At 41.0% G+C, this 11,363-nt stretch overlaps 1 protein-coding gene across 2 annotated transcripts; it reads left to right on the top strand.

The window, feature by feature from the left end:
* Positions 1 to 2,039: 2,039 nt before the first annotated feature.
* On the top strand, positions 2,040 to 11,142 carry NUDT15 (nudix hydrolase 15). Of its 2 annotated transcripts, none has more exons than XM_047864770.1 (3): positions 2,040 to 2,286; positions 5,894 to 6,090; positions 10,630 to 11,142. In XM_047864770.1, exons 1-3 carry the CDS (start codon positions 2,129 to 2,131, stop codon positions 10,767 to 10,769), a joined length of 495 nt encoding a protein of 164 aa, XP_047720726.1. In that variant the 5' UTR covers positions 2,040 to 2,128; the 3' UTR covers positions 10,770 to 11,142. The 2 variants fall into 2 exon arrangements, with proteins under 2 accessions (XP_047720726.1, XP_047720727.1); XM_047864771.1 differs by lacking the exon at positions 2,040 to 2,286 and adding an exon at positions 2,615 to 2,920.
* The last annotated feature ends 221 nt before the right edge of the window (positions 11,143 to 11,363 follow it).

Genomic DNA, 11,363 nt, shown 5'->3' with positions numbered 1-11,363 from the left:
TTTTACACCATCATAAAGTAAAAAAAATCATAAATAGAACCATCGTAAATTGGGACTACCCATATATCGAAATATAATTGATTTGAATCCTAGAAACTTGCTAAATTTGTTTCATTAGCTTTTTTGTGGACTTCTCAGGATTGTCTGTGAATGGAGACAGTTACTTCTTCCTTCCTGATTTAACAGTCTTTTACTGATATTTCTTGATTTTATTGGTTGCACTTACTAGAATCTCCAGCAATGTGATGACTTAAAGTGATATCCTTGCTTCTTTCAAATCTTAGTCTTTCACCAATGTATTAGACAGCTAGGGCTGCCATAAGGAAGTACCCCAGCCTAACTGGCTTAAATAACATGTATTTTCACACAATTCTGGAGTCTAGAAGTCTAAGATCAAGATGTCAGTGGGACTGGCTTTTCCTGAGGCCTCTCTTCTTAGCCTGTCTTCTCCTTGTGTTTTTACATGTTTTTTCCTCTGTCTGTGTTTGTGCCTTAATCTCCTTTTCTTTAAGGACACCAGTCATATTGGATTAGGAGTCACCCTAATGACCTCATTTTAACTCAATTACCTCTTTAAAGGCCCTGTCTCTGAATACAGCTATAATCTGAGGTACTGGGGGTTAGGACTCCAACAGACAAATTTAGTGGGGGGACCTAACTGAGACCATAACAACTATTAAATATGTTAGTTGTAGGTCTTTGTAGATACCCTATTGTCAGGTTGTTAAAATTCTTTTAAATTTTTTTGCTTAAATCTTTTTAAAATCATAAATAAGTCTTGAATTTTCTCAAGTTTTTTTTCTGCATCTATTAGGATGGTTATATGTGTTTCCTCTTTCTCTCTTTTAACACAGTAAATTACATTGATTGATTTTTCAAATATTAAGCCCACCTTGTATTTTACCCTTGTCCAGTGGTGACATATTATCCTTTCTATATGTTGCCAATTTTTATTTGGGAAAATATTACAGAATATCTTTCTGATACCTAACTTATTAAAGGATGCATTTGTGGGTGGAAGGACAGATGCTGTACAAGTGTTCAGTCACTCACCCGAACATAAATAATAAGCTTATTACTTTGAAATACAGAGGCAAATGTCAGAAATAATAGTTCAAAGAGCTAAAAGTGAAGGAAAGGAGTACTAGTGGGTAAAGTTTTCCTTACCCATCCTTACTTCATTTTCTACCATTTGACTTTTTAAATTATATGTACATTATTTTGGTAGAAGTAAAACTTATTTTAGTTTTTTTTTAATGTTTTACTTATTCTTAGAGAGAGAGCATGAGCGGGTGAAGGGCTGAGCGAGAGGGACACAGAATCTGAAGCAGGCTCCAGGCTCTGAGCTGTCAGCACAGAGCCTGACACCGGGTTTGAACTCACAGGCTGCTGAGATCATGACCTGAGCCGAAGTCCGACGCCCAACAAACTGAGCCACCCAGGCGCCCCAAACTTAATTTATTTTAATGAAAAAAAAATTAAATCCTCCCCATCCAAAGTCTAGTTATTTGCTCGTTTTTAGTTCACTTTCATTACAATTCTGTTTCAGGTGGGATTATTTTGCCAGTGCATGGTGTGCAAACAACTGGAACAGTGCCTCTCTTTCCTCTCAAATATCTAGCTCCTTCCAGCACAATTTATTGTTTGTCCTTAATTTTTTCCCATGTTGTGTTAATACTCTCAATTATTTATACTAGGTTGTTTCTATACTATCCGTCCTTGTCCTGGTCCAACACTGACTGGAGTTATAATTAGAACTAATTTACTGTGGTGGTGAAGTTCACCCAAACACAAAGAAATGGGAAGTGCAAAGGCCCAGAGGTTTATAAAAGCGTGTGGCTGGTAAACGCATGATGGAGAAATCTGAAATAGAGAATAATAAACGTTGAAAGTACAACAGTAAGTGGCATTACTTAAAACGAAACCTTGACGGGCAGTCCTGGGGTAGGCAACGCGACACTTCTCAAGCTGGGATCCCCACGTGAGGCAGAGACACCACGCACGAAGGTTACGTCCCAGGGACTCGGGCTTTGATTTCAGGGGCCCGCGCAGGCTCAGCAAGCCTGGTCGTGGCCCATGGGGCGGAGCGAACGTCACCTCCCGCAGCCTCTGCCGGGTCTCGCGCGCTATGACGGCCCGCGCGGAGCCGCAGGGTAGGCGGCTTGGAGTCGCGGTAGGAGTAGTGGTGACTAGCAGCAAGCATCCTCGTTGCGTCCTCCTGGGGAAGAGGAAAGGGACTATAGGAGCCGGCAGTTATCAACTCCCCGGAGGTCATTTGGAATTCGGGTGAGCAACCACCGAGCCAACCGAAGGAGAGCCGAACTTGCACGGGAAGGACGAGCTCTCCCCGTGCGTGCGTCTTTGCGTCGTTGCGTGTGCGCCGACGCTGAGTCATCTCGCGCGTTCCTCTGTTCTCTCCTCGGGCCGCCGCGCTCCTGGGTGCAAGCGCCGGCCGGGAGGGGGCGCTGAGCTGCGGAGGGCTGGCGAAGGGTCTGTGGTCGGCCTGAGCCCCGCCAGCCCAGTCCTTTTTCTGCCGGCAGCCTTCTATCCGCGCCTGCGGGCTGATGTGTAGGGTGTGTTTTTCTTAATGTTTACATATAAGAGGCGGAAAGTGGGTCTTTATGAAGCTCTAGCCCAGTTGTGGCAGTTCAGGCACTTGCACGGTTCGGGCTGTGCACTAAAAGTACACGGATGGACGGCCTGTGGCCTGCCCGCGCAGGTTTGGCTGCGCCGTGACCAAGCACATGGGCTAGTGAAACTCTGGGCCTCGGTGTCTTCATTTATACAGCGGGGAGGTTGGACGGAGCACTCTTTAACGTGGCACTCTGTGTTTGATGGCGGATCAGACCGATAAAGGAAGTTGGACAGTTAAGGGTCAGATCTACCCAATGGTGCGGAAAGCCGGGGATTTTGCTAAAAGGTGGGTTCTGAAGTGAGAATAGGTTAAAGTCAACGGTGGATGAACAGTATCTAAAGCGATCAGAGCCAGCGCTTGTTTTTGCATTAGTGTGAAAGTGCAAACATACATGAAAGTAAACAGTTGGTGAATCCTCATATACTTACTACTCGGCTTGTTCTTGTTTCATCTTTACTGCTCCATCCCAACAGACACGCAGATCCCTTGTTTTCTAGACTCTTCTGAAGGAAAACGCGGACATTTATTATACCGCCCATAAACAGTTCGTTATGTACCTGTCATAGGCTTTTTTAAAAAATGTAACTCCATTTTCACACCTTAAGAAAATACGTTCTCACACCTTAACAAGATAATTCTTTAATAACCTGTGATATAGTCAGTCTGTACCACTTTCCCCATTTGTCTTGAAAATGTATTGTTTTCTACCAATCAAGATCAAAGGAAGATTGTACTTTGGGATTGATTGTGATTTGGGATTGATAAATTTAAGTCTCCAAATCTAACAGTAATCCCTCTTTCCCTTTTTTTTACCATCCCATGTTGAAGAGTATGGGTCATTAGAATTTCTTACATTCTGACTATATTCTTGTAATCTACCTATTTGTTATAAAGTGCTAGTTAGAGACTTGATGCAGGTGCCTTTTAATCAGTTTGTCTTTGATAAAACATGGAATTCCTATGATCTTTTAGCACATGGAATTTTTTAAATGGTTTTCAGGATTTTAAAAAACATCAATAAGTTTATCATTTTTAGATAATTAAGATAAAACATTTAAAAAATTTTTTTTCATGTTTATTTTTGAGAGAGAGACAGAGTGCGAGCAGGGGAGGGGCAGAGAGAGAGGGAGACACAGAATCCGGAGCAGGCTCCAGGCTCCGAGCTGTCAGCACAGAGCCCGACGCAGGGCTTGATCTCACGAACTGCAAGATCATGACCTGAGCCGAAGTCAGCCACTTAACCAACTGAGCCACCCAGGTGCCCCTAGATAATTAAGATAAACCTTCAGTTAATAACTAATAAAATTTCCAGGTTAAGGGTCACATTGCCCAGAGGGACACACTGTATTGTACTTTGTCAATTGCAATGGCTAGAGATAGGTATCTTAATGCTAACACAATGAAGTATTGGAATTTTTACTCAGATATCCAATGATAATAGGCAGAATTGTCCTTTAATGAGCTTTTTACTGAGTGCTAGATATTATGCCAAGCTCTTCACATATATGCTTTCACTTATCTTTATATGACTGGTATACTGAATGGGCTAAGTTTGAGAGGAGACAAATAGAAAATGGCTTTATTTTCTCCTTCCCTTGTCTTTATAATTTTTTTAAGCTTATTTATTTTGAGATAGGCAGAGACACTGCCAGTGGGGTAGGGGCAGAGAGAGAGGGAGAGAGAAAGAATCCCAAGCAGGCTCCACATTGCCAGTGCAGAGCCTGACACGGGGCTAAAACCCACAAAACCAAGAGATCATGACCTGAGTGGAAACCAAGAGTTGGAGGCTTAACTGACTAAGCCACCCAAGCACCCCTCCTTCTGTTGTCTTTCCCTTTTCTGCTGTTCTCTGACATTTCCTGCAAATTCTATAGTTTTCCTGTCACTTGATTAGAAAAATAAATCACATTTGGTCATTATGATCCACTTCCAAGCATTTGTCTGTAGTGGGGAAAGGAGAGAGGAGGAAGACCTCCTCCTTTTCTCACTGTTTCTGGTTTCCTTCCCTCTCCAGGATGTTGGGGAGGGAGAGGGTGGGCCAAACTTTTTACATGACTAATGCTGCTGTGATCCATCCATTGGTGCCCTCTGGATGTTGTGCACTCTTCCTCAGGGTATGTCTGTTGGTTGTTTGGAAATCCCACAAGGATGTCTCTCCTGCACAGTTCTCAGACATAGGTGGCTGATTTAGCTCTTGCTTATTAGAACACTATCTTGCTTTTTCTTTCTGCTGGGATCCCCAGCAGTCTCTTGTAGCATCTACTGGACCCAGAAGAAAATTCACAATGGGAGTAATGCCCTCACTGTCACCCTTTCTCCTTGCTCATTCATCATGGGCTTCTGTAGCCAGTCTCCTGTTTTCCAGATTCTCAAAGTGGGAATAAACGTCAGCTTCTCTATTCACGTACATCCCTAAACACCAAGGGACACACTTTAGACTTGCCCAAGAGCTCTTACCTTTGTACCACCTCTACTCTGAATCACAGGCCTGTGAGTTTCTGTAGCTCGATATGACTTTAGCAGGGGAGGAATACGCCAGTATCTCCTTGGGAATCACACTCAATCTCTGTGATCAGTTTTCTTGAAGCACCTCTCACTTGGCTTCAGGCAGAGTTGTCCTTTCATCAGGATGAAGGGAAACGTTGCTACTATGCTTGAAAATTCATAACTTTCCTCCCTGCCCTAAATCTCCTTATTATGTAGGCTGGGTAGGGTGAAGGTCAAGAGACTTGCAAGCCTTTAGATGGCATCTGTTTGCTCTCTTGCCATACTCTTTAGAATTTAAGGTGTTTATTGCCTATTGTCCTGAATTTTAAGGCTTCAACGAAAATTCTGAGACTGCAGGAAAAGACATCATCCACTTCTTGATACACTTGCAACAACCCCGTTGGAAAGTAGTATTACCTCTTTTTATTAGGTTTAGCTGACTCTAAAGCCTGTGCTCTTAACTGTATCCTTAACTGTCTCCTGATTGCATACAGTTGCCAGGCACGTGAACTAGTGCTGAATTGGCTAAATGTTCTTTTTTTCTCAATAGGAAGTCCTTTTGGTCTTCAGATAACTTCAGATACTTTATAGTTGAGATAAAGAGAATGTCCAAAGGCAGGGTTGTTGATTGATTGTTAGAAAGCAAGAGCCAATTACAGGGTTTTTTGTTTTTTGCTTTAGACTAGAAATTTCTAGGCAGGAATTTCATGGCAAAAAAATAATAAGTTATGTAACTAAAATTGAATACAGTGCTGTGCTTCTGTTTTCCAGTGAAACGTGGGAAGAATGTGCTCAAAGGGAAACCTGGGAAGAAGCAGCTCTTCGCTTGAAAAATGTTCGCTTTGCCTCAGTCGTGAATTCCTTTGATGAGAAAGAAAATTACCATTATGTGACAATACTAATGAAAGGGGAAGTGGACATGACTTATGATTCAGAACCAAAGAACACAGAGCCTGAAAAAAATGAAAGTAAGAGAATTATGTGTAATAATTCATGTTCTTTGAGGAGTTTATCATCTGAGTATTACATTATGTTTGCCATGCAAAGAGAATTAATCTTTTCATACAGAAGTGTAAATACATATACTTAAATCCTGGAGACATAAGCATATAGCAGGAAACAGAACTGGCCTGGAGCCAGACTACTTGACTTGCATCCTGGTTTTTCCACGTAGAGGTTTGTAACCTTGGGCGAGTTATTTCACGTCTCTGGGTCTCTTTTCTCCTCTGTGATAATAGCAACTACCTCCGATGGGTTGTTGTAGGGATAAAATTAGTTAATACATATAAAGAACCAAATGAACACTGTAAGTACTCAGTAAGTCTTAGTTTTATTTTTAGCATTTAATTTTGCTTCAGACTGATTTTAAGCAAAACGTTGAAGGTGCCATCCTCAGTTTTCTCACTTGTGTAAGAAAGATACAAATTTCCTTGCATGGAGAGTGACTAACCTGACAAAACAATTATCCTCGGTGTTGAGTCGAGTGCTCTGAAAGCTTTAACAACATTGATGTGATTTACTGTGTGCTAAGCATTGTCCTAAGGGCTTTGCATGGATCATCTCTCTTCAAATTTCATAAAACTCCATGAGAAGGAATAAAATATCAAACTTACCAAATATATTCTTTGCCTTGTGAAACCTTATCCAAGCGGTCTTGTGTACTGGACCTCCCCTATAAACATTTAATTTATTCTCCACTATGGAAGAATCTTGTCATTCAACAAATGCTTACTGAATACTGCATGCCAGGTACCATTCTAGGCGCTAAAGAAACAGTGGTGTGTGGAACAAAGTCCCTCCCCTCTCAGGTTTTACATTTTTTTTAATCCGGGGGAAAGGCAACACATTAGCAGATACTTTACAATGTAATGATAAGGAATAAGAATAAAAGTAAAACGGTGTAAAGGATAGTGACCCATGGGTGCTGCATCAGACAGGGTGGTCATGGAGGGCCTCTGAGGAGGGGGCATATGTGCCAAGGCCTGGAAGAAGTGAAATTTCTAGAATGGATAAATCATGAGTTAAGTGGTTTGCAGATTGAATTCATTGACTGAACAGAAGGGCATGTTCTACCCGAAGGCCTGTTGAGTCATATACGACTTTTTATAAAACAGGTAATGACTTGGAATCATCTAAAGTGAACTAGCAACATCTGAGCTATTTTTACTCACTACACTCCAACACCAAACCTGTGGCTCTTTTCTTCACATCAGATAGTTCTCCAGACATCAATTGGATGCCTCCTGTACTTCTGGTCACCTGGCTATAAATTGGGGTTCCCACAACCTCCTCCTCAGGTTCAGTAATTTGCTAGAATGGCCTTCAGAACTCAGGAAACCACTTTACTTACATTACCAGTTTGTTATAGAGGAAACAGCTCAGAAACAGCCACATGGAAGACGCACTGGGCAAGGTGGGCAGAGGGAGGGACGCAGAGCATCCGTACTCTCAATGAGCACCTTGACGTGTTCACCTCCCAGAAAACTCTCTGAATCCTGTTGTGTGGGGTTTTCATAGAGGTTCGTATGTAATGGGATTGGTACATATTATCATAGTCTCTATGATTGATTAAATCATTATCTGCTGGTGATTAATTCAATCTCCAGCTCCTCTCCTCTCTCCTCAGGTGGGATGTATCTTTCTGGTCACCAGCCCCCAATTCTGAACCTATCTAAGGATAGGTTCAGCCCAGCCACCCATCAGCTTATTAGCATAAACTCAGGTACGGTTGAAAGAGGCTTATTATGGATGGCAAGTGTTCCTCTCGTCCCTATCTCTTAGGAAAATACAAAGGTTTCGGGAACTCTGTGCCAGAAAACAGGGAGGAAAGCTATATATAGATTATGATATAAGGAATATATCATATATATTCCTTATATATATATTCCTTATATCACAGCGACACACACATCAATACGCAAGAAGTATCCAAAGGCTTTCAGTTGGCCTAAGGTACAACTAAAATCATTCATGCCTTAAGAAGGGCAGGTGAGAAAATGTACCAGGTTCACTGGGGGCGCTGTCTACAAGTTCTTCTATCTCTCACATCCCCAATGATCCTGGATAAAAGGAGGAATAGGAGAGAGGGGAGTCCAGAGTAACAGTGGAAACAAAACTCAGTAGTCTTGACATCCTGAAGCTGTGGGGAGGAACAGTTACTTGTCTTTTTAATATTAACTTGCAGTGTAAATATGTATATTTCCACTTTAACACTGTTTGTAGGACTCAATTTACTTTTTTTCTTTAAAGCAAAGTACAGTTCCCATAACTGAATTTTTAAAAATTAGTTCGAGGTGTCATATATTCAGGCAGTAAGCACAGATTATTATTGTTCTCTTAAAAGAGAGCCCGAAACTTGGAAGGAATGACCATATCCTTATTTTTCTCTTTTCTACCAGCAGCAAAAACCTGACACAAGACGAGACAAAATGATGAAATACTTTGGTTTTGCATACTTAGCGTCCTTCACAAGGAGCAGACATAGTATTCATTTGTGGAGAAGGGCTGAGGGGAAAACAGCAGAGCCACTGACTGTCCCATCAGTTCTGACCAATCTCCAGCTGGCTGCCTCTGCCTCCCCGCCTCCGCCTCTGTTGGGGTTGGGGTTGCTGAAGCCTGGTGCAAGGCACGACTTCCTGTCCTGCTCTGCACTGTAGGCCTGTATTTCTAGTTTTCTTCCCCTGACGTTAGAAGGCATCTTAGGTTCAGTTGGGGTGTTCAGCTTCAAATCGTACTCGCTAGTTTTCCTTTACTGAACTTTGAATGCATAAAGAGCAGATGTTTGGGCTCATTCACCTTTGACTCTCCCGTGCCTGGCTCCTATTCAGAGTATATTGTTCAGACCATGTTGAAGGAAGAAGGGAACAAGGGGATGAGGTTCTTCAGTATAGTATCTAGACCGGCCTACATTTAAACAACTTCTAAAAGATTATTATCCTATGTTATAAAGTTCTGTGTTAGAGTTTTTGTTACTATGTTATGGTGTGTAATGTTTTTCCCTTCCTAGAATCTGGTAGTTTTGACTCATTTTTACATGCCTTGTGATTTTTTTTCATTTATATAACTTTTTTTGAGCTTGTCCACCTTCATTTTGTTGACCTTCTCACAGGCTAGTAATCTGAGGTCACACAGTATGATTTTATAAGGCCCAAGGTTACTAGCACCAAGTCAGATTTGATCAGAAACACTGATTCCTCAAAAAAAAAAAAGAAAAAGAAAAAGAAAAAAAGAAACACTGATTCCTCTCTAGCCCTTCATGACAACATAGCAGGAGTTATTTTCACTTGCTGGGTAGCCAGCTGCACCACAGCCAGGGTGCAGCAGCTCTGTGGTGGTGGTTTTATTTATAGCATAAAGATGCATTTTCTCTCCCATGTTTGTCAGATCCTGGATCTGGATCACCTGCTTCAGGTTACTGGTTATGACATCTTTTCTCCAGCCATCCAATTATAATCAGGAGGATCAGATGCTTCATTTTCTCGCAGACAGGATAAACTTTACAGACAGCTCCCTTGAGACTGTTAATTCCGCATCTTGCAACACATTGTTGGGTGACACCTCTCTCCCTCTCTCTCTCTGTCTCTCTTTCTTTCTCCCTCCTTCTGTCCTACTCTCTTTCTCTTAGACTCTTAAGTCACAGTTGCTGATCACTCCTTCCTGAACTTGTTCTAATTTCATGGATTCTTTGTCCCCTGTCCCAGAGTGAAACTGCATACCTGTATCTTACAGGCAGAGAAACACTTAGTGGAAGAAACTGCATTTAAACATAAGTATATGTGTGTGACCATGAAGAAACTTAGAACATGGAGTGTACATCTTAGTAATATAATATTTATATATTCACCTGTTATGAGCATCTGTGCTTTCATGTTCCTTACATTTAAGTCATCAAAGAGAATACTGTTGCCTAGAGCATTTTTCTAGGATTTTGTGTATTTCACAATAGATACTGTTAAATCTTTCCTTTTTCAATGGATTTTTGAAAATCAGTCCCATCCATATTGTCTTTCTATCTAAAGTGTACCACAGCCAGAGAATATTTTTATTCTCTGCACAGCTTCCATTACTTTTTAACAAGATGGAGGATAGCTTAGAAATGTAACTTACCTTATTCTATAGGTGGGGCAGCTGGTTTGTTTTCATGTAGTGTTACCACCTGTCATGTGTAAAGTTCTGTATGTTTTGTTCAGCCAAATATTCAAGCAAAAATTGAATTCTCTTAAATCTGGATTTTACCATCATGGGGCCCTTGTAAGCTTGGCCTCATGTTGAAATAACAGCATTTTTTAAATGATCCCCCTTCAGTTAAGATCTTCATTCTAAAGGCAAATGATGTTGGTACAGCTGAGCTAATGCATGGCATCACTGTGATTAGTAGCATGTTATTATTAGTTGCAGGTCATTTTTATATTTAATTAATTTTTTCGAAGTATAGGTTAACTTGCCAAAATAAATATTCTTTGTTTCCTTCCAGCTAAATAAATTGATTTGGTATCTTTCTTTTCTAGGTTGGGAATGGGTTCCCTGGGAAGAATTTCCTCCACTGGCCCAGCTTTTCTGCGCACTGCGGTGTTTAAAGGAACAAGGCTACAATCCATTTAAAGAAGATTTAGATCACCTGGTAGCATACAAAGGTCATCATCTCTAGGGGAAGAAGAAGATAACCTGATATACTTTGAAAAAACAAAATAAGGTTCTGTGAGAGAATGAAAAATACCTACATTTCAGAACAACTCCATCTTACGTAAAAATTTCTATATGCTTGCCAGTTGATTTGCCGCCTTTTAATATACCCACCACCCTTTCAGCCAGTACTTATGAAAAATTTGCTGGCATGATGTCATCAATTGCATTTCAGACTCAGAAAATGTGATGAATGGTGATATTGTGGCAATTCTGCTTTCTGTATTTTTCTGTGATATTTACTGTGCAGTTTGTCATTACCAGCCTGCCTGGCATGGAGGGCTATAGAATTTGCCCTAGTGTTTCTGTTCAAATAAAGATCCTAATTCAGATGCTAACACAGTATGCCTGTTGCGGAATTTATCACGTTTGTTGACTTTTCTTGTCTGTTTTATTTAAAACAAAATTTTTGGTACTATAGTGTGACAGTCTTTGCAACTGGAGTGACAGGACAGGTCATTAGGGTATATTTCCCAGGTTTCTGATTCAGAAGCTACCTCAAGAGAAGTGAGACAAACTGTCTGAGATATTATACTGTCATTAACAGGCCATGGACTTT

The sequence above is a fragment of the Prionailurus viverrinus genome, chromosome A1, assembly GCF_022837055.1.
Source record: "Prionailurus viverrinus isolate Anna chromosome A1, UM_Priviv_1.0, whole genome shotgun sequence".
Lineage (NCBI taxonomy): Eukaryota > Metazoa > Chordata > Mammalia > Carnivora > Felidae > Prionailurus > Prionailurus viverrinus.
This window is presented reverse-complemented; position numbering and strand designations above follow the sequence as displayed.

Bases quoted from the DNA above. Each gene is read 5' to 3' on its own strand.
- NUDT15 (XM_047864770.1), top strand. From the start codon at position 2,129: ATGACGGCCCGCGCGGAGCCGCAGGGTAGGCGGCTTGGAGTCGCGGTA. The intron at 2,287-5,893 runs GTGAGCAACCAC...TCTGTTTTCCAG, and splicing joins GGAGGTCATTTGGAATTCGG to TGAAACGTGGGAAGAATGTG. The intron at 6,091-10,629 runs GTAAGAGAATTA...TTTCTTTTCTAG, and splicing joins AGAGCCTGAAAAAAATGAAA to GTTGGGAATGGGTTCCCTGG.